The 24,101-nt window shown below is 35.5% G+C and overlaps 1 protein-coding gene across 1 annotated transcript in view; it reads right to left on the bottom strand.

The window, feature by feature from the left end:
• Positions 1 to 7,192: 7,192 nt before the first annotated feature.
• The window catches only part of LOC128869312 (calcium-dependent secretion activator-like), a 38,892-nt gene continuing 21,983 nt past the window's right edge, over positions 7,193 to 24,101 (bottom strand). Inside the window, exon 4 of the mRNA XM_054111839.1 lies at positions 7,193 to 7,365. Within this exon, the coding sequence (XP_053967814.1) occupies positions 7,265 to 7,365 (101 nt within the window). The 3' untranslated portion in view covers positions 7,193 to 7,264. The remainder of the gene's footprint in view (positions 7,366 to 24,101) is intronic.

Here is a 24,101-nt window from a genome sequence, read left to right as displayed (position 1 = left end):
TAAATTTACTTGGGTCAGATGGAACACAAAAGATTTGGCGAAAGACAAATAAAGAGCTTCAAGAGAACAACCTGCTCAAAACATTTAAACACGGTGGAGGAAATGTGATGGTTTGGGGGAGTTTCGCGGCATCTGGTGTCGGAAATTGCTCGTGTTCATAGATGAGACAATCAGCCTTATTGTAAACTTCATGTGAATGAATCAATCCCATGCATTTTTTATTTCCCATGAACAAAAAATTCGTATCGTTAATTTCATGTGAATCAATCCTTATATTCGAATTTCGAATATGCTATTGTGAACATCACTCATGTTTTGTTTACAAATTTTTGCAGAAAAAATTGTTGTTGTGTAGTCAAACATTTTTATTTTTGCGTTAAATATTAAAATTGTAATGATTAGTGCTTACTTGCGCCTTTGTGTAATTGAAGAAGAAAGTATTGTAATACCAGTCAGCAATTGGCTGAACGAGTCTGCAGGAGGATATTACGCGACAAGTGTAATCCCCTTGAATTACCCAATGCAAGGTAAACATGCAAATAACTATACTCGTAAACCAATATATAGTACTAAAGACGAAATGCGTGAAATTGCTTTGGATTTTCATCAACAATTTAATATCCCAGGCATTATTGGCTGCATAGATGGCACACACATTAGAATTATAGGCCCTAGGAATAATAAACACTTATATTATAACAGAAAGGGTTACTATAGTATGAATATTTTGCTGGTAGATTAGTAAAATTTGTGTATGCTTTTACGCATGTTAATAATTTTATCTGCAGGTATGTGATAACAAAATGGCAATGCGATACGTCGATGCTACACACGCTGGAGCCTGCCATGACTCATTAATTTGGAATACAAGTGAATTGAGGGTTTCAATGGAGCAGGATTACTTGCTAGGCACTAGAAATGTTTGGCTGCTAGGTAAAATTTTAATGAAATCTGTAAGTCCCAAAATCAAATTTTGTTCACAGGCGACGCTGGATATCCACTGGAGCCTTGGTTGCTAACACCCCACAGGTCAGCCAAAGAGGGCTCTACAGAAAGCAAATTTAATGAGGTTCATGCACGTGGACGCAACATTGTGGAAAGGACCACTGGCGTCTTAAAAAATAGATGGAGGTGTGTACTAGGAGCCAGGGAGCTACATTATTCGCCTAAGAAAGCAGCTAAAGTTACTAATGTCTGTTGCGCGTTGCACAATATAGGTATGCTTAAAGTATCGGTGCGATGACACACCTTTTATTTCAAATAAAACTTCTCAACCGGAACAAGCTTCTCTGAACACGTGCAGTTTGAAGAATCTGAATCGCATTCATCATACTTCAATGAGGCTCAGCGTATTAGAGCAAATATAGGCAATTAACTTGTGTAAATTTATGACAAAATGTTTTTATTATTGAATGACACTCTTCAAAGAAATGTCTGATTTGTATTAGCTCAAAAGCGGCTTTATTGTTAATCTTGCTTTACCAATTTGAAAAAATAAAGTACATAAAAATAGTTTTTTTTACAAAAACGTTCGAAACATTCTAATTAATGCTTAAGCTTTTCTTTGCAGCTAGTATTTTCAAAATTTGAACCTCAATTTGGCTGTTTAGCAGTATGAGTTTACGGTCAACTTCAATATTTATGAGCCGTTCAATTTCCGAATTGTGGCGTTTTGTTTCCTTTAGTAAACTGTTTTGAATATTTTGAAAGTTTTCGAGGCCTCGGTTTAATTCTTTTAAGTGGCCTTCTATTTCAGTATAGTGATGACTCTGGATTTCCAAGCCCTTTCTTACGTTGTCATTCATTTCTTTTTGAACATCTAGTTCAATGTTTAATAGCTCCGAAGGGTTAATTTTTTTCCGGGTGTGCTGGCTAAGCTATTGTCCATGCAACTACATTCCACTTCAGAGTCCTCACTAGAGCTGTTGTCTTCATCACTACTGATATTTTCACGTTGCTTACCAGTTGATTTCGTTGCATTCAAACCAAAAGGCTTGCCATCTTCGACACCTTCCGCAGCTGCTACTGACGCAGTTATATCCAAAATTGACTGCTCTAATACAGAAAAAACATGTTGCTTGCAAGGTCCTCCACCGGTCTTTTTCCTATTTTTGGTATTTTCGACAGCCTTGTTTCGTACATATCGTTTTTGACCAATCCAAACCTGTAAGCAATGGCTATATAAATTATGGCACATTCCATAGCCACATTGCATTGATAGTCACCTTTTTCCATTCGGAGATTGATTTTGATGGTGGGTCCATGCTATTGAGGGAATTGTTCAATTTCTTCCAAAAAGCCAGCACTTTATCTTTATTTTTTTTTGGAAGCCCTTTCCTATTTCAGGATTTTCGGCCATAGTGCTTACCAAGAAAGTCAACTGAGTTTTGTTTATAGACCTAATGTGATATAAAATAATTCTTAACTAAGTTTAATAAGCAATAAACAATCCTTACATTTTATCGAGTGTTGTTCCCCACTTTTGACCTCTTTAAGACGGAGTTGTGGAGATACATTTTCTCAAGGTACGTAGGGCGCACAGGTTTGTATTTACCTTGTTGGATAATTCTTGAAGCTTCACCCTTTTGATGCCCATAATCACAGTGATGTGTTCCTGAAAAATAATACGTTTATCGCTAAATCTTTTGTTAAGCGAATCCTTTTTAAAGCCACAGAGCAGTTGTTGCCACTCATCTCGAACGAATTGCATCCAGAGCTGGATTCTTTAGAGATGAAGGTAAGTGTTGCAACTTCTCGTCATCCGTGAGGTCCGGATCCTTGTCTAAAATGGTTTGAATTTTGCAAACCATTTCCATGCTTTACACTCGCCTATGACACCTTCTCCATACACGTCGCAAATGTTACGAGCTGTTCAGGCACCTTTTTGACCTCGATGAAAAGCAAAGAAGAGCAGGTGTCGCAAATGTTGATTTTTGTCTCCTCGGACTCCATTTCTAAACCTTAAAACTAATAAAAAATTAAATAACTAACTCAAAAATATAATGAACATAGTTTTGTATAGCACCAAGAGTTCTATCGAATAAAAGAAAATATATGAACGATATTATCTTACTCCCCAACCTAATATATGTATATATTCTCAATTTTTATGCACAGATTGAAGTTAGCGATATATTTCGTTGGAAGTTAGAGTTATAAACAGGTTGAAGTTTGCGGTATATACCGTTTGAAGTTAGCGGTTCAAAATATCTGATGTTCGTAGAGCGGTACGTATGCACTGAATGTACAGAGTGGGCCATATAGCGTTTGCTTTTTGAACCACCTATTTTTTTGAGAATGGCAACACAAATGACTTGTCAAATGTGTTCATAATTTACTTAAAGGTTTGACATTTACGAAATAGGACGCTATACGCTTGAACAAAGTTGGGAAATATTGAAAACCTATTTCCAAAGTGGTGAGTCTTCTACTCAAACTGTGAGAAATTTGAAAAAAAAAATCCCAAAAAAATATTTGAAAACAAGACAGTTTGTGGATCAATTTGTTAATCGTATTCGTGAAAGTGGATCGTTAATGGATAAAACAACACGCGAACGTGCTTCTACAGTGCGTACACCCGAAAACATCGCTGCTGTAGCCGAAAATGTGCGTGAACATCCAACAACCTCAACTCGTCATCATTCTCAAGGATTGAACATTTCACGCACTTCTTTGAGGAGAATTTTGCATAAAGGCCTCGGTATGAAGGCTTACAAAGTTCAATTGGTGCAAGAACTGAATGACCATCCAATGCGTTTTCGGTTCGCTCAATGGACAGAAAATCGTTTGACCGAAGATGAGCATTTTTACCGAAAAATCATCTTTTCTGATGAAGCCATGAGCGAGGAGCCGCGATTACAGTAAATGGCGAGCGTTACCGTGACATGCTCAACGAGTTGTTTCCAAAAATTGAAGAGGATGACATGGACGACATTTGGTTCCAACAGGACGGTGCAACTTGTCACACTGCCAAAGTTACACTCGAACTTTTGGCTACCGTTTGATGACGATTGATGCTTTAAAAAACGAAATCGAAGTTGCCATTCATGAAATTGGAGCCAAAACAATCGAAAATGTGCTTAAAAATTGGGTTGATCGAATGACTTACTGTAAAGCCAGTTGTGGCAGCCATATGAACGACATTATTTTTCATTCATAAATGACAATGTTCAATCTTCAAAATAAAAAAAGAGTTTGAAAAAATATTAATTAGTTTTTTTTTTTTATAGCCGATTCAAAAAGCAAATTTTACATGGCCCACCCTATATATTATACATGTATACTTGCCGAGCATATATATTTTGCAAAATTTGCAGCGGTATTTTATACAATCTAACAGAATACCGTATGCAAATAGTGTATTTTTTTGTCAAGTTCGTACATATGCTACCTTACTTACATATGTACGTATGCTTATGTGCTTCATTTCACTGTATGCTTTACTTTTTTTCCGGTTTGTACGTATGTATGCTAGTTTCCTTATGTACGTGCTAATGTGCATGACTTCGCTATAATTTTTTTTATTTGGTTCCACTGTATCTTTATTTTATTTCTTTAAATGTATTTTTAATTTAATTTCTTTTTTCAATTGCATTTTTAATTTTTATTCAACTGTGTTTTTTATTTGAATTATTATTTTCTCTTTTTGAATAAACTTATTCGACGAAAATTAAACAAAATTATCGTAATCGCAGTCCGTCGGGGTTACCAAAAATGTGCAGTCCAGGAGATTTTTCACTGGCTTTTTTTTGCAAAACGCTTTTAAATTTCGATTCAAGAAAAACACAATTTATTTACAAGATTAGTGTAGGCGAGCTCGAAATCAAATTGCGTTGGGCACAGGTATATACTTGCTGGCGACTGCACATAAGGTGAAGGATCAGCAAAAGCAAATGGGTAAAAAGTACGTACTAAAAATCAATAGAGAAAGTTAACAGTTTCATTCTTTGAGATTTGCTTTGATTGCTGCGTAGAGCAATTTACAAAGGTTTGTATGTACAGGGTCCAGCACTCGAAGTGTAACCAATTAAAGAGGTCATTCATTGAGTTTGGAAAATTACTTTTATTCAATTTAAAGTAAAAAATGTGTGAAAATAATTAAGAATCCATTTACTTTTGCACGAAATGATCACCTTTTGCCTTGACTATGGCCTTGAGACCATCCAGAAACGAATCGCAAGCTGCCCGAATGTGATTTGCAGGTATTTTGGCCCCCCCGCGGACTATGGCTTTTTTCAGCGCCTCGAGATTGGTGAATCTCTCAGTTCGGACCTTACTCTTCAAAGAATAATCTATCGGACTCGCGTCTGGTGGATTTGAGAGCCATTGTGTGGAGGTTATGAAGTTCGGAACGTTGTTTTTGAGGTATTTTTGGTTCATTCGAGCTTTGTGAGACAGTACCGAGCCTTGTTGAAACGTCCATCGTCTGCCAGCCGAATGTTTGTCTGCCCACGGCTTCAAAGCAACCTCCAGAAAACTTTCCTGATAATATTTCGGATTTACCTTGACGCGAGGCTCGATGAAAACGACTGGAGGTCGGTTACAGTGGCCCAAATCTTTACCTGTGGCGGTTGGTGTCTCCTAATGGCCAATCGATGTCTCAAATAACTCTTGTATGAACGGTCGGTAAAATAAACCCTATCGTTTCGGTAGTTCACGAATTGCTGAGTTTGAAAAATTTTTTGATGACGTTTCGCGATGCTACCACTATCATTGCAACGAGAAATGTTGCGCTAAAGTAAACATTTGTAAGAACTTAAAAAAAAAAAAACAACTATTACGTTTGAAATCCATAACTGATTTTCTTTGTTTACAAAATGCTTCCGCGTGCTTGTAAACAAAATACTCGGTTCTTTTGTATGCCGCACCGCTCTGGGCTGATATACTGAACTTAAATAGCTTCACAAAAAAACTAACAGCCATCTATCCGCTAAGCGCTTTGTGAACTATCTGCAGCTTCCGTACAATTTCGGACGATGCTTCCTTCGTTATAGCAGGTACGGCTATCTGAGCACGACGGTAGAGCAAGTAGTAAAACTATTGCAGAAGAAGAAAGGCGTCGTTTGATCGCCCACTGGTAAGACCATGGGGACACAAACTTCCCCCTAACCCAATTTCTTTCAAGGTGCGGAGTATTCCGAGAATACCTCCATAGATTCGGCCATGACTGTTCCCCAAACTGCCCAATCTGCACGGAGAGGGAAGAAGACGCTGGGCACGTCTTGTTCCAATGCCCACGCTATGCTCCCGAAACCTGTGGTATATTAAATGGAGAAAATAATATAGATTTTATGTTAAGATGGGGTGATAACTGGAAGCGAATCTGCGAGCATGCAAAATATATCAACAATGGTCTAAGATGCGCGGAGGTTCGTAGACGAAATATTATAACTAGCAACCTATGAGCTAACCGTGTTCCCCGAGCAGAGTGGTAGATAGTGGAGAAGTGTTTAGTACTTAGGTGTCGCTGTGAGTCTACAAGTCGTGCATACTGCTATACTGGTATAAAATTACTCATCAAAGTTTCCTCTTCACGGGCGTCATCCCGGGAAAAAACTAATTTTAGGCCTCTACATGCGTATGTTTTTAAAACTAAGCTAGTTGTCATGACGCTGAACAGTTTCAAATATTGTACAGCACAATAAAAAAATTCAGTGATAAGTTCGAGCTCATAATTCAACAAGCAAAGTACTTTCATTCATATAACGAGTCGCCCATATGGCAATTTTTCTCAACGATGAAAAAATCCTTTAACTAAGATTGAAGAAATCACAGGCGACCATGCGAAAATAGTCTATCATGAATATTTGCCAATATTTATATATGTTTGCTCCCAAATATTTATGTGAATATGTCTTCTAAATGCTCAACAGCCACAGCTGTTGTGTGTCAAGTGCGCGCAGGAGCGCAGAGTAAGATGCAAGAGATAGCAACAACATAGAAAATTTCGAAACAATTGATAAAAAATGCACAAAAATATATGTATAGTATATGTATAGCTGCAAAGTTAGAAAGTTACTCTGATACCAGAGTGCGGCTTATTTGGAGGTTTGGAGCCGAAGTTACCGAACGGTTAATATTGAAGAAATCACTGAAGCTTCTTTGAGCTGTTTACACCTACAGGATTGTTCATAACAACAGACACCAAAACCTCAAATTGTTAAACTAAAATTTTCAATGAATATGCCCTTTTTATTTCTAAAATATATTACATAATTCTCGTCTTGAACACTAAAATTCACATATCGAATAACAATGTACAACTTCATAGTAAAGACCTAAAAAGAGGTTTGACCGTTTGAGTCCGGGGAATTGCTATCGCCTTCATTGCGCCGTATATATTGTATAACACGATCACCAGATTACCTATAATGGCAAGAGATAATTCTTACAAAAAATTATTTATGTACGAAAAAGAGTTATATGAAAATAGTTGGCTCATTTTTTCTACCGTACCACAATCCGCGGCTCTGCTACATTAGTGCTAACCACTGTGTGTTATTAATTTATTTATTAGTAGGAAAACTCTTTTTATTGTTTTATAGGAATTAGAAATTGTTTTAATTTTTTTATCAAGCGTCATACTGATAATTACGAAATACACCATGTTAAGTTCTAATTCATCTGAAAATGGATATGTTATGAAAAGTGATAATGATTAGCATAGTAATGACTTTGAAACTAATAGTGGAAGTGACATCATCATTCGTTCTAAGAGATTGCGAGTTGTTAGTAATAGCAGTGATGATGATGAAGTAACTGCAAGTACCTCCGATGACACCAATAGTGGGATGAGTAGCTTCCAGAATTTATCCTTAACAATAAATTAAAATTTTTTAATACGGGTAATAATTAATCTACGAACCGTCGAAATTCGATGAGAAGATTTTATAATTGGATCTCACCAACTATTAATAGACCATTAGGAACGCAAGAAAAGCAGTTTGGGATAATTACTTACAGAATCTAAAAACGATTCTAGGCAAGCTAGTAGGTTTATATGAGAACATTAGGATCACACTACCGAAAGTGTTATTAAGTCCATTATTAGTGCATATGAGAACAGTTATCCATTAAATAAAGTATACCCTACCAATAATATTCCTTGGTGGAATAATGATAATGAGAATCACCGTTCACAGCTTGAAAATAGATCAAAAAGAATTGGAGACAGGTCCGAATACAAAAGCGCTCTAACTCTTTACAACGAGGAAATTGGGAAAGCGAATCCTAACAGTGTGTATTTCCAAATATATTTTACGAATTGACGGTGCATAGCAAAAATTAAATAAAACTATAACCAAAAAAATCTTTACAAGATGATAGAATCACTTAAGCAAAACGAAACAAAATACCTCACGTTTATGTTAGACCAAAAGATGAATGAGGATTTAAGGTAATCCTACGCTATATGCAAGTTCAATTGACAGAAAATATATAACGAGAGGTAACTGGGATAGGTTATGAGATGTTCTTAACATACAAATAATCAAATCAGAACATAAAATTCCACTTGAGAAATATTTAGCATATTTATCTTCTAATTACAAAATAAGTTTTGAGCCACCAAAAAAGAATAATACCCCAATGTACAAATTGGCAAAGATACGATGTATATACTTATACTTATATATATGTAGATATTTAGTAATTTGGCTGAGATGTTTAGGTCTTCGCCGTTTTCCAAATAAAAAATCCTTAAATTTAGAATTTTTTTGAAACTAGTTTTGCAACAAATTTTGTTAGTATCATCTCTTTTAAGCCTCTTCTAGCATATTCTCAGGCAAGTTATAATTCCCCTCACCGTATCGCTTTATTTTTTGATATTGCTGCTTCTAGCGAGTTGGTTAAAAAAAAAATATATATATATATTACAGTGTTATTTCATACAAAATGTAAAAAGTTTGTTTCGGATATTTTTTATTGTGTTATAGTAGCCAGGATGAGTATATATGTAAGTGATCCTTTTTCTTGAATGTAATTTGCACAATTCCAAAATCTATGTCGTTCGGAAGAATATAATAGTCCGACAATAGACATATTGGTATTTACGTTATTGTCAGCTAATTGTGCTTGCCTCTGTATGATATAATACTTACAGTCTGTGTCGGAAGAAAAGAACCGGTTTTTTTCTTGTAACTTCAAGATATATATCTGGTTCTGCTTTTTTTTGCTAATAGTCCCACTCAAGGGCTACGACGCCAGTGTTAACTCAAGTTAGTGTCGTTCGAAACTTTCCCGTAAATGCAACCAATCAAAAATGAGTGAGAAGTACACAAAGCATTTCGAGGCGGTATTTTTATGCACGCATTCGAAAGGGCCGAAATTTTCTTACGCCGCGGCTGCAAAAGTGATTAGAAAATCAAAACAGCTTGTTGAGATGTGGAGTCAGTGGTATAAAGTGTACAAAAATGTTGATGATTTTTCCGAGAGCGGCTTGAAGCATGTGACTACAAAAAAAACAGGATAAAGTGATCATTCAACTTTTTAAACGGGACCCTTCTTTGTGACTACGCCAAGCACGCACAACTCTTGCTAAAAAGAGAATAGATGCGAGTATCAACACCACTCAAGGAGGCGAACATAGGCGAACATATCCTACCGTCCAACATCATCAAAACCTCTGCTCTCAGAAAAAAACATTGAGAAACAAGAAAATGGCGCCACAGTAATGGACTGGCCTTCCCTGTCCCTAGACGCCAATCCCATTGAAAATGTGTGGGGAATTATGAAAACGCATCTTGCCGGAAAGGCAGTTTGTCGACGAGCTATGCAGAAAGGCCGGTCTAAGGCATGCCGAGAAGATGCCAGGCTATACTCGGCAACAATGGAGACTACACGGCTTATTGAGTAATTGCGACTCGTAGTTTTGTACATACTTTCATGTAAAAATTTTTTAAATATGTATCTTTTATGCTTCATGAATAATCGCGGTTCCTTTTTTCCGCCACAGACTGTATATGGTCATGGGTTGTAACGTTCTGAATGTGTTTCAAACAGCAAGATACTACTTTTTCTGCGCCTATAGACGCTACCACTCATACATATGTATTTTGCTGCCATAAAACGTATGAAAACCTTCATTAGGAACATACATATGTCGCTTCGCTGGCAGAAATAAGAATTAAAACTACATTGAAAAACCGTTACGTCGGAAACTTCCTTGGAATCTGGCCCCCGTCCTACATGCCACTCGCTGCAGAAATGATGTCGGATGCTATACTATCAACCTGCTAATGGCATAAGGACTGTGTGCCAACAGGCGAGCTTACTTTTGGGTCACACGATGTGGCCTAAGTTGAAACGCGCGTAAAACAGAACTTATGCTATTTACTACCAGATATAAGGTACAAATTTTAACCCTTTATTTAACCAAATATTAATGGATAAACTCTCCAACCAGTGCAAAGTTCTGAACTCCAAACTTAGCTGGAAATTAAACATTAAATAACGAGTAAACAAAGCAGAAATTGTTTTACCTATATGCCTGTAAGCGTATGCCAGGAAGGAAATGGGGTTTTCAACACAACTACAACATTGTACGTACATATGGTTGTATAAGGCGGTTATACGACAAATTATCGTATGGCTCGGTAGTTTGGTGGAAAGCTCTAGGGAGAGACTACAACATCGAACTACTTGGCATAATACAAAGATCAGCTTGTGCAATAACGGCCGGTGCAATCAAATCATGTTCTAGGGAGGCTCTTAGTGCTTTGACAGATGTTAGTCCGATAGATTTAAATATCAAGAAGATGGCAACCATGAATGCATTTAGGTTAAAGGAAGGAAAAAAAAACATATGACCACGCCAGTCTATTATTGAGACAAACTCAGTACACCGAGTCCCGACAGTAACATTCAATAGGAATTTTGCCATTCTCTTTTTATCTCAGAAGGAATGGTGTTAGGAATTCTCACTTAACAACTATACAGATGGCTCTAAAATGGATTGTGGTGCTGGAGTAGGCATGTATATCTTTTCAAAGACTTAAAATAGAAAAATCTGTACGTCTTTCTAAAGCCGTCAGTGTCTTTCAGCTGGAAATACTGGGGAATCTTTTATTTTTAGGGGCAATATCGCTATTCTTTCGGATAGCCAAGCTACAATCCAGGCACTGGATTCGCCTGGTGGAACAAGGAAGGAATAGTCTTAAAACCTTGAGCGTAAACCATAAAGTTACCTTAATTCGAGTCCCGGGACATCAGAACATTGAAGATAACGCAGAAGGTAAAAGCAGATGAACTGGCAAGAGGGGATCAGCCATGAAAAACGCTATTGCAGAAATGGTATTCACACCACTGCACAGTGGTCCGGCGGCCGGACAAAATTCAATTTTTCAACAATTTTGAAATAAAAATTTGATAATGCAGATGTTTTCTTAAATATTCAAGGCAGATTTCTTGAAAATATTACTTAATTTAAAAAATTTTTCATTGTAGTTTTTTGACTTTAAACATGAAATTGTATGCAAATCGTACTTCATACAAGAGTTTCACTTTCATGTCTGCAAATAAATATTACCATTTGATTGTTAACCAAATATTAAAAAAAAAAAGATAATTGAATATATTAACGGAAACAGTAATAATTCTCTTAAGTTGTGGTACAAAATCCAACTTTTTTTTTTGAAATTTCAAAATTTTTCGAAATTTTTTTTTTTAAAGATCATTTTTTCGAGTGGTCCACACCGGTCCACTTGAAATCAACATTAGTGATGTAGCCACATATTTCAGCTATGATCTCAAACTGAAACCTGTTGCGCAAAGTTGCGCAAATTAAAAATAATGTAGCTTTTGTGTAACGTTACATATGGCTTATGCAATTTTGTGTAAAAGACAGAAAAAGACATCACAGACCCTATCAGCATTCAGAGACAACTAAAAAAAAAATTTGATTAAAAAAACAAAAATTTTTTTTAATATTATTACAATATTAATATGATATATGTATATATAACACTATATAATTACAATAAAATTATATATAATAATATAACATTTTCATCTGTCACTGGAGGAACGGGCATAAGCCGATTAGAATATTAGCGTGCTTCCGTGCACAAAATATTAATTCATGGGAGTTTAATTATTAAACATGCTTTGCTGCCTATTGGCCAACTCTCCGAAGAGGCTCAGGAAGCACGCAATAAGGATTTCAAAAATTTTAGACAGAACAATACACGAAAAATGTCGAGAACTGACACAATGACAGATTTATTAAATGCTTTGCTTTGTTCATCAGATGTTGTTATAATATCAAAAACTAAGGTTCCGAAAAACAAGCCAAAACCATTTTCAAAAAAAGTTCTTGCGCTTTTAAATTTGAAAAATGATCCAGCCTCAGAAAACAGCTCATCAGAAATCGAGGATTCTGAATCATAAAAAAAAATAAAAAATGAAAAACAAAAAACAAAAAAAACAACTAAATATCCAAAAACAATTTAAAAACTAAAACAAAAAAAAATTTAAAAATTAAAAACAAAAAAAATTTAAAATAAAAAAAAATTTAAAAATTCAAAAAAAAATAAATAAAAAATAAAAAAATCTAAAAACAAAAAAATGAGGAGAGAATAACCTTACCGTAAACCTCCACGTGGTACTCTCTGGGGTCGTGAAAAATGTAAAAATGAACTCACCAGCTAATTACGGAAGTAAAAATGTATTTATAGTAGATGCTTTCCATTTCAATTCAACCGGGCTATTCGGGTCATGTTCTTCGATTTCGATGTAACTTAAATATGTTGCTCTCTGGTCGAAATAATGAGACACGTATTTTTTTGTTCGCCCGAAAAAAATTTTTTTCAAGAGTTATCGGCAATTTTGTTTTTCGCCTCAAACTCGATTTTTTTTAATTATATAAGAAAAAAGTTTTTTTAAATGCCCATAACTTAGTCAAAAATGAACCGATTTTAATAATTCTGGGTTCAAAATGATCGTCATTACTTACACGAAGTGATTTCATGTAGAAATAGTTGCAAAAAAGTAGTTGAAATTTTTTTATTTTGCAAAAAACAAAAAGTGCGAAACAGGGTGTTTACTCAAAAATTCATTACTCAAAAACAACTCATTTTAGCTACTAGGCATGCAGCTCAATTAAAGTTTGAGATGTTTTTTTGATTTGGAAAAAGTTATAAAAACAAAAAAAATACACTTTTTGAAATATTGAATTTTGAAAAAATTTAAATTTTTTTTCTTTTTTGCAAAATAAAAAATTTTCAACTACTTTTTTGCAACTATTTCTAAATGAAGTCGCTCGTGTAAGTAATTACGATTATTTTGAACCCAGAATCATTCAAATCGGCTTATTTTTGACTAAGTTATGAGCAATTGAAAAAAATTTTCTTATATAATATAGATTCTTTCCATTTCAATTCAAAAGGGCTATTCGGGACATGTTCTTCGATTTCGATGTAACTCAAATATGTTGCTCTCTGGTCAAAATAATGAGACACGTATTTTTTTGTTCGCCCGAAAAAAATTTTTTTCAAGAGTTATCGGCAATTTTGTTTTTCGCCTCAAACTCGATTTTTTTTAATTATATAAGAAAAAAGTTTTTTTAAATGCCCATAACTTAGTCAAAAATGAACCGATTTTAATAATTTTAGGTTCAAAATGATCGCCATTACTTACACGAGTGATTTCATGTAGAAATAGTTGCAAAAAAGTAGTTGAACATTTTTTATTTTGCAAAAAACAAAAAGTGCGAAACAGGGTGTTTACTCAAAAATTCATTACTCAAAAACAACTCATTTTAGCTACTAGGCATGCAGCTCAATTAAAGTTTGAGATGTTTTTTTGATTTGGAAAAAGTTATAAAAAAAAAAAAAATACTCTTTTTGAAATATTGAATTTTGAAAAAATTTAAACTTTTTTTCTTTTTTGCTAAATAAAAAATTTTCAACTACTTCTTTGCAATTGTTTCTACATGAAGTCGCTTGTGTAAGTAATTACGATCATTTTGAACCCAGAATTATTAAAATCGGTTCATTTTTGACTAAGTTATGGGCATTTAAAAAAAATGTTTTCTTATATAATTAAAAAAAATCGAGTTTGAGGCGAAAAACAAAATTGCCGATAACTCTTGAAAAAAATTTTTTTCGGGCGAACAAAAAAATACGTGTCTCATTATTTTGACCAGAGAGCAACATATTTAAGTTACATCGAAATCGAAGAACATGACCCGAATAGCCCGGTTGAATTGAAATGGAAAGCATCAGTATTCAATGAATTTAAAATTTGCTAAAACTAAGGTCAGATTCGTCATCACTGATCCTTAAAACCCCTAAATATATATTTTCAGCTTAATTAAATGAGTTTTTGAATTTTGTCCGCCAACGCCTTCTGGTCGGACCACTGTGCACTGGGTGCAATCAAGAACACAAATCCTTCAAAACACCTTCGAATCAGGGATTGTAGATTGAGAACCCAGATGAAATGCAAAATTACCAGAGCATTATGGGCTACCTACAGCCTCAAACAAACGTCAACATTGATAAACATGAAACGACGGGACGCCTGGAGACTAACGGCCGTCATAACTGGCTTTTGGAAAGCAGGCCACCAAAATAGGCATACCGCACAAAACACACTGTCACAGAAAAAAGAAACAATCTTCCATTTCCTCTGTGAATGCCCTGCCTTATTAAAGGAGAGAATGTCAACCCTGGGCAAATCGCTCTTCGAGAGTCTCGAACAACTGTCTGGCTTAGAAGGCAACAGCCTAATAAGGTTATTGAACCGCACAGACTGGATATAGTAAGGTTGTAAATTACTGTTAAGCAAGTTGGTTACGTGGATGTGGCAACAAAATAGTGCGGAAGCGCTAGTTACATTCTAGATGAATCACCACTTCAACCAATTAACCCACTAAGATCAGCCTGTGCAATAACGGCCGGTGCAATTACGCCACGCACAAGGGAGGCTCTTAGTGCACTTGGCAATAGAGGAAGCTTGTAGGCTACTAACCACAGACTTCTCTTTTAAGGGCAATATCGCTATTCTTTCCGTTAGCCAAGCTGCAATCCAGGCGCTGGATTCAGTTACCACAACCTCTAAACTGGTGGATCAGAACATATGCAAAGTCAACATTGACAAATTGACATTGGGATTCCTACAGACTAGCGGCAGCCATAACTAGGTTTTAGTCCATAAGTGGAATGCCTTAAAATATATACTGACTATACTTTCTGACTAAAGGTACAAAATGACTTAAAGACGTCGAAGCAACTTGATTCCAGGAAAAATTTGAGACTGGGAAGGGCGAAACCAATTTTGGGACTATTAGAAATTATACTAATATATCTAAGGTGCATTGTAATGCGTGCATAATTTAAATAATCTGATTTAAAAATTTTTACATGTAACGAAGAGTGAACACGCAAAACCCTTTGGATTCCCCACCTTTATCTACTCGAATAGCTCAAAGACGATGCTTATAAATAAAAAGAATATTTAAGCGACTTCCACTTCCATTACTAGCTTATAATAGGTTTCCACCATATACTAGAATAAGTATAAGCCCTGGGTTTGCAGGTTTTGGGTTTCAGAGAATTGTCAATGATTCCACTGCGTGTTTGATGAAAACTCTGTTTAAACTTTCATTCGTTTATTTAATTATTTTTCAGAAGTGTAAATTTCTACAGGTCTAAAAATGTGCATAAAACTAAAATTATTACGTTGATTTTGTCATTCGAATAAGTGAGTGAAACATGAGCTTCTAGGAAGGCTTGTTTAAACATTACATTAAATAGAAATAATTCGGTTGCTGAGTGTATGTAACCTTAAAACTTTAGAACCGAGTAATCGCTTGGTTTGTTATTGTGTTTACGGTTATAAAGACAAGGGCGGTTTTTATTAAAAAAAAAGTTCCGCCTGGTCTCGCTGGAGTTGAGTTATTACTAAAAATCGTATTTCGGGTCCGATTCGTATATTGTTGGGCGACCCAATTACAAGTAATGATAACTATTATCGTCATTCCCGTATAAGCATCGATCTGTAGAGGATAACGGCAGAACGACATCCTTAAAAATTAAAAATAAGGTCGTTGTAGTAGATAACACCTGGATTGTTTCATATTGCCGGACTTTCCAATGCATTTAAAAAATTTTACAATGTTGAGTACCATAATGTTGTGAAATCCACGAAATACGATTGGAAATATATTACAAAGGAAGTAACAGTATCTGGAGTCAAGGATGAAGTTGCATAATATCATAAATGGGAATATATGTACATATATGAGTCAAAAAAGTATTCGCACACTCGAAAAATCAAAGTTCTCAGTGCTATAACTTTTATTTTAATGAAAGTATAAAAAACAGAAAACGGTATTTTCTAAAAGTATTTATTTATTACGTATCTGAAACAAAAAATTATTGTAGTTTCGACTTATGTAGTAGTAGTAGTAGTAATTCTTTATTTATTTATAAATATTTCATCTTACATTTCAATATTTTTTACAATAATTCGTTTAAATATATAAATACATAAAGAAAGAAATAATAAATTTGTGGCAATAACAATGTTGTCTGTCACAACTCAAAAATTAATCAAAAATTGAACTCTGCAATAAGAAAATTTCTATAGCGTAAGGCTGAGTATATAAAGCAAGTTAGTCTTTTCGAATTATGGCCATTAAGTATATCTATTACTTCTGCTTCATTTAGCTTCGCTGCGTTTAGGTATTTTATTCTGATCCCCTTCAGTACCGGACATCTTCCTAAGAAGTGCTGCATATTTTCTTCCTCGTTTAAATTGCAGAGGGTGCATATTTTCTGAGCATTTCCATACGTAGTTGCATTTAGCTTCAGTAAACCACATCTTGCTTTGAAAATTGTCGTAATATCAGCTAGCCGCATATCTTCTTTAATATATGATTCCCCTTTTGAGTAGTCTAAATGTTTATAAATTCGCTTCGCGCTTGACTGTGCTTTTTGCCTTGCCATGTTGATATCTTTTATTTTCATTTCGATAAGAAGCACACAGCGATCTTGCCAGGCTATAGTGGTGATGTTTTCTTCAAACTTCAAGCCGAACTCCATTCCCATGTCGTTCAGATGCTTAAGCCAAAACACATTTTTACCTAGGATGCCTTGTGTTAGTTTCTGTAGGAGTCTGTTGCAATTATATTTATAAATAGTTTTCCATATATACTTCATGTGTAATTCTAAAGAATACATGTGGCTATCTTCTATATTAATATAGTTTCTAATGTTATTGCATAATTTGGAGTGAACTCGGGTAGTTTGAGGATTCTTTTAATAAAGTAACGTTGAAGTTTATTTACCTCATCGAATAAGGCATATTCCCAAACTTGCGCTGCGTAGGTTTGGATCGCTCTGCATACCGCTTGGAACAGCTTCCATTTTGATTTTAATGAAATGAATGGCTTCGCTAAAAAATCGTTCCATGTGCAATTAATACTAGCTTTTGCTGAAGTATTTCTGGCTTCTAAGTGCTTGCCGAATGCCATTTTGGGTGTGAGAATGACACCAAGATATTTATATCCGGCCACCAATTTAATTTTTTTACCTTGGTAGCACCATTTTTCAGCCTGGGAAAGTCGTCCAGCTCTTCTAAAGACCATCATCTCCGATTTATTTGGGTTTACTTCCATATTCCATTCTGCGCAGTATTTCTCTGGGTTATTAATCATAGATTGCATGACTTTAGGGTTATCCGCTAGGAGAACAATATCATCGGCATAAAGGAGAAGACGTATATTCATGCCCTCAACCAATAGTCCACCTTCTAAATAGTCGTGCAAATCGTTTAGGTATAAAGTGAACAATAATGGGGACAACAGACATCCTTGTTTCACACCAGTGCAGGTTTTAAAATAGTCGGATACTTCTTTTCCCGTCCAAACTGCAGATCTAGTATTATCGTAAATATTTTCTATGAGGTTCGTTATTTTGCTAGATATTCCCATCTGTCGAAGTTTATAAATCATCGGTCTCCTCGGCACCCTGTCGAACGCCGCCTTGAAATCAACAAAATATGCGTAAACTTTTTGATTTTCATGAAACTTTAGATGTACAATAGACGCAAGATTATAAATGTTATCTACAGTTGAATAGTTTCTTCTAAAGCCGGCTTGGAATTCTGTGAGCACGTTATTTTTTTTCTACCCAATTTGCAAGTCTTGCGTTTATCAATCCCATTAACACCTTTGCGATAGAATTCATAAACGATATTCCCCGATAGTTACTGGCTGCATTTACATCTCCCTTCTTAAAAATTGGGAAAATTATCGTTTTTTCAAAAGTTTCATCGATTCTTCCGATCTCAAAAATTATGTTGTATACTTTTGTTAACTCCAACTTAAATTCTGGCGAAGCAAACTTTAGCAGCTCATAAGGTATTCTATCTTCTCCTGGCGCTTTATTGATTTTAGCATTTTCAATGGTTTTTTCAACTTCCATAAATGTTATATCTTTATCGTTATATCTTTAAATGTTATATCTTTAGGCTTTGAAAATAGTATTTAAAATCGTTCGCAGTAATATTTGTACCAACTTGAAATGACTTTCCTCTTATATCCTTCGTTTTGTTGATTCGTTTTTCAATTTTTTCGTAATATTCTTTCTTTGCTTTTTCGCATGCGTTTCTATAAAATTGATTTGCTTGTAGATATTTTTGCTTATCGTCTTCAATGTTAGATTTTCTAAAGTCATTCAGATATTTGAAGGATAGCTCCCTAGCCTTAAAACATTTGAAATTGAACCATGCATTTTTAAAAGTGATTTTAATATTTCTGGCAGGTGACTGTGGCACTGACATTTTTATTACGTTGGCAAGCTTCTTCAGATCCATTATTTCTCCTCCATTTTTAAACTTATTTAGGTATTGGTTTAGTTTTAATTGATAATTTATCTTATTCATTAATTTTTTTCTTAATTTAATTTAATTTAAGCACTACTTTCGGCAATAAGTTGATGTTTTCCAATTCGTTTAGTACCATATTTGTTTTTAATATTAATTTAATTGGCATGTGGTCAGACCATACCTTTGATTCAACTTCGAATCTTTCAATGTATTTCAAACCTTCTTGGGAAACTGCGCATATATCGTTTACGGAATTACCAACTGCACTTATGTAAATAAAGTTTTTGTCTCTATTATTTAATACCGCGTCTCTTGAGCTCCTTTTACCAGTATCTGCTAAGAATGTAGCTGTGTACAAGTCTTCGATATTTTGTTGTATATTTCCAACTCTAACATTTAGATCTCCCATAACGACTGAAATCTTCTCTGTGTTTTCCTTGAAAAATTCCTTAACAACCTCAATTTCTTCGTGCCAAGCTGCTCCTCTTATATACAGTGGTATAAATGTGATTATGTCATCCTTTACGTGGAATCTTATCACATCTACTCCATTTTCGGCTTTGAAACTATGTCGTATGCCCTTTTTTTGCAACTCTTTTTTGACTCCATACACGCAACCTCCAGACGCTCTTCCAAATTTGCTGCTACGACTTGCTGGTTTCCAGTAAGTGTCAAAATCTGGGAAATATTTCTTTGCTTGATTTATTTTCTCTTCGGTTAGGTGGGTCTCTATAAGTTCAAAAACGTCATGCTTTTTAACATAGTCGAAAAACGCAGGGAAGATATATTTGTTTTCAAGGCCGTTGACATTAAAGGAAATAATAATAATTTTAATTTGTGCACATTTTAAATTATTTTCAATTTAATACTTTTAAGGTTATTTTTGTTAATCATTTTGCTACGACAGACGTTTTCTAATTTTTTGAAATAATTTTACTTAACAATATATTATAATCTGTTTTAACGTTCTGAAGTCTGTTTTCATATAGAAGTTGCAATGTAATACTGCATCTTCCATGCCAAATACCAGCTTTTTATCTTTATTCCATCTCAACCATTTGCTTGCTACTTTCATCCTGTCATCTCGGACGCCAATTCCATGTTTAGAGGAAATCGCCATAATATCCTTTTTCAACTGCATCATAACTTTCTTGTCTTGTTGCCGCTCTAAATTAAGATCTCTTTCTACATAGATTGTTGTACCCGCAAGCTTACTTGATTTTTTGAAAATCTCTCCGATATCCTTTTCTGATCTGATTTCTGCCAGCACCGTCATTTTTCCATCTCGCTCGTTGATTTTCTTTGTCGACTTGACAATTGATACGTCGTTTATCTGTAGTACTTCCTTGCACACTTTATTAACTGCCTCCTTGGTCGATGTACTTACAGTTAGGCCTTTGAAAATTAAATTTTGTTTTTTGATATGGTCTTCCAACTGGGCGAGTCTTATTTTATCCATATTCTTTTCAGCTTTAATTTTTTCGATCTCCTGCGATAAATATTCATTTTGTTTCTTTAGCTCCGAAACGTCACTACTTAATTCATTTAATTTTTCAAGCATCTCATTGTTACTCTCTTTAATTATAAGCTTAAGAGTTTCTACATCCAAATCACCACCTTTTTGGGTACTCATTTTGTGCATTTTTGGGGTTTGGTTTTTAGTGTCCATTGGGACAGCTGGTCAGCTTTTCTTTTCTCCAGGATGCTAAGATGCGCCTTCTACCTTTATAGGATGGTATTTCACCTCCTTTAGCTAATACACCAACCAAGAAATCGTTTTGGGATGATGTCCTTCCGCCAAATGTCGTTTCACCTTCCAATTGTCTGAACACTCATTTATCTAATGCACGAACCAAAAAATTGTTTCAGTATTTGATCCTTCCGCTAGACGTCGCTTCTCTTTCCAGTTACTAGGACACTGATCCGCGCGAAGAAGTGAACAAAAGGAACACCAAAAGAAACACCACCAGGCTAATCTGCTTATTTCCCAATTCCAGCTCACTCGTACAAACGTTTCGCCTTACAACTGCAATCACCAAGAGTACCACTTCCGCTAAAACTGCCAGAGCTTCTTTATATCTCAGAATATCCGTGGTAAAATCAAGACTTTTATAGGAGCGCACAAGTTACACGACTGTCACCATGCATAGTTGCCAAACTGTCCGTTCGACTTATGTTTACAAGCTCAACTTTGAAAGGTAAAATAAGGCACAAATTCACATCAAATAAGTATTGGCACAGGTACCGTAATCAGCTTGCTCCATTGCAGCTGTAACGCGCTAATTTTTTGTGGGTCTTCCATTAGACTGAATAACGGCCTGCAAAGGTCTCTTGATACTATTTACCAGATTTGAAGTTTCGGAAGGCGTTATTTTACTCCATTCCGTAATTATTCCCTCTTTTAGAGAATGCTTTGAAGTTATGTGGTGAGATCGTATCTTCCGTTTCCATTTTTTGATCGTATCTTGCTGTTTGCAATAGTATATCAACCACTCCTGCGCAAGATAAGACGAATGTTTTGGGTAATTATCTTGTTGAAATTGCCAAGTTGTTTCATTAAGGTCTAGTTTTCCGACACTTGGACTTAAATTTTCTTTAAGAATGTCGCGATGCACATGCTTATCCATTGCCTCATCTATGGGCACGTATTTCCGACAGCAGATTCCGCGAAACCCCCCCAAACCACCACATTTCCTCCACCGTGTTTAATTGTTATGAGCAGGTTGTTCTCTTGAAGCTCTTTATTTGTCTTTCGCCAAATCTTTTGTGTTCCATCTGACCCAAGTAAATTTAATTTTGATTCATCTCTAAATATCACTACCAAAACGCGTCGGGCTTATTTAAATGCTGTTTAGCAAATTCTAGCCTCTTTTTCTTATTTGCCTTCGAAATGAACCCGGCCTTATATAGGGTATTCCGAACAGTGTGGGGGTCGAAATGGATTTGAAATGAGTTTTGCAGGGCCTCGCACAATTTGACAGCCGGAGTTTTTAGATTTTGTGCCACCGTGGACACCACAATTCGGTCCTGTCGTTCGGTTAATTTTTTTGGGCGGCCAGATCTGCTCTCCATAGCTATTTTGCCAGTATTGCAATAATACATAATGATGTTTCGAACGCTGGACCATGATTTATCGACAAATTTGCCAATTTCGCCTTAGGATTTTTTTTCTAAACACAGTTTTATCATTAATTGACGTAGTTCTAGGGAAACTTCAGCACCATGGTCCATTTTGGTCCATGTCCGTTGAAATCGCGATCAAAAGTGAGTGCGACCGTATGCAATTCCTAAAACGTACGAATAAGTAAAAAGCAAAAGTGAAAAAGCATAAGCTAACATAAAGAATGTGCCAATACTTTTTTGATGAGAATTTGTGCCTTATTTTACCTTTCACGATTGAGCTTGTAAACCAATGTCGATTTTAATATTTGTTTGTTCAGATACGTAATAAATACATATATATATAATTGGCGCGTACACCCGTTTTTGGTGTTTGGCCGAGCTCCTCCTCCTATTTTTGGTGTGCGTCTTGATGTTGTCCCACAGATGGAGGGAGCTACAGTTTCAAGCCGACTCCGAACGGCAGATATTTTTATGAGGGGCTTTTTCATGGCAGAAATACACTCGAAGGTTTGCCATTGTCTGCCGACGGGCGACCGCTATTAGAAAAATGTTTTTCTTAATTTTGGTGTTTCACCGAGATTCGAACCAAGGTTCTTGCTGTGAATTCCGAATGGTAATCACACACCAACCCATTTGGCTACGGTGGCCGATAATAAATACATACATCTAGAAAATCCCGGTTTCTATTTTCTTATACTGTCATTAGAAGAAAAGTTATAGCACTGAGAACTTTGATTTTTCGAGCGTGCTAATACCTTATTGTCTCACTGTATGTCACAAGCAACGAAGAGGTTTGGAAAATCTTTTCATTCCCTACACAAGAACGCCATCCCACTATGGCCCATTGAGCTTTGTATCTTATAAACAGACAACGGTATATTTCATGGCAGCAAACGCGAGAGAGCTTAACAGCCGCCAGCTGCAACGCTGACAAGCTTCTTTGAAATATGATATAAAGGGTGGTTAAGTTTCAAGGGCTGGTGTTAATTTTGAATACAATACAATTTTTTTAGGAAATTATTATCATTTCTCTTTATTATGATAATATTGGTATAATTCAATTATGCATGGAATAAAACATCGGCCAAATAGTCGCCGCGGCCTCGGCGGCACACCTCCATCCAAATTTTCGATGACGCTGAGGCATAATTGAGGTTCTATGCCATTAATGTGCCGAATTATCTCATCCTTTATCTCTTGAATTGTTGCTGGCTTATCCACGTACAACTTTTCTTTCAAAAAACCCCAAAGAAAGAAGTCCAACGGTGTCAAATCACATGATCTTGGCGGCCAATTGACATCGCCGCGACGTGAGATTATTCGGCCATCAAATTTTTCGCGTAAAAGAGCCATTGTTTCGTTAACTGTGTGACAAGTGGCACCGTCCTGTTGAAACCATATATCGTCCACATCCATATGTTCCAATTCGGGCCATAAAAAGTTCGTTATCATGTCACGATAGCGAACACTATTCACAGTAATTGCCTGACCGGCCTAATTTTGGAAAAAATACGGCCCAATGATGCCGCCGACCCATAAACCGCACCAAACAGTGACTTTTTGTGGGTGCATTGGTTTTCGGCAATCACTCTTGAATTATCATTCGCCCAAATGCGGTAATTCTGCTTATTGACGAATCCACTGAGGTGAAAATGTGCCTCATCACTGAAGATGATTTTCTTCACGAAGTGCGCAATATGCATTTTGATTTGAACGCCCGTTTTCATAGTAAGCCTGAATAACTTCAACGCATTGCTCGATTGTGTATCTTTCCATGGTTTAAATTGAATTAGTTTGAAATTAAAAAATGTCAAATGAAATGCAGTAAAAAACTTGACGTTTAGGTGTGGTTCACATTCAACATCGGCCCTTTTAACCATTAAATTTAACCACCCTTTATAAAGTGATTTATTTGGAAGAACATTGCTTTACTCAGAGGTGCTGAGATGCACCCATATTTGTATACTATTTAGTTAGAAATAAAACGGTTCACTACTAAATTTTTATACACGAAATTTTCATTCCTTCTCGATTTTCGAAACGAAAAATGTTTTTCTAAACAAAATATTATTCTTAAAGGAATGCCTTAAGTAAAAATTTTCTAGTAAATGACTTTCGTGATTAATTTTGCGCCACCTTGCATAAACAAC

This window comes from Anastrepha ludens, chromosome X (assembly GCF_028408465.1).
Source record: "Anastrepha ludens isolate Willacy chromosome X, idAnaLude1.1, whole genome shotgun sequence".
In the NCBI taxonomy this organism is placed as follows: domain Eukaryota; kingdom Metazoa; phylum Arthropoda; class Insecta; order Diptera; family Tephritidae; genus Anastrepha; species Anastrepha ludens.
The sequence above is the reverse complement of the archived record's forward strand: the minus strand, read 5'-3'. Positions and strand labels throughout refer to the sequence as shown.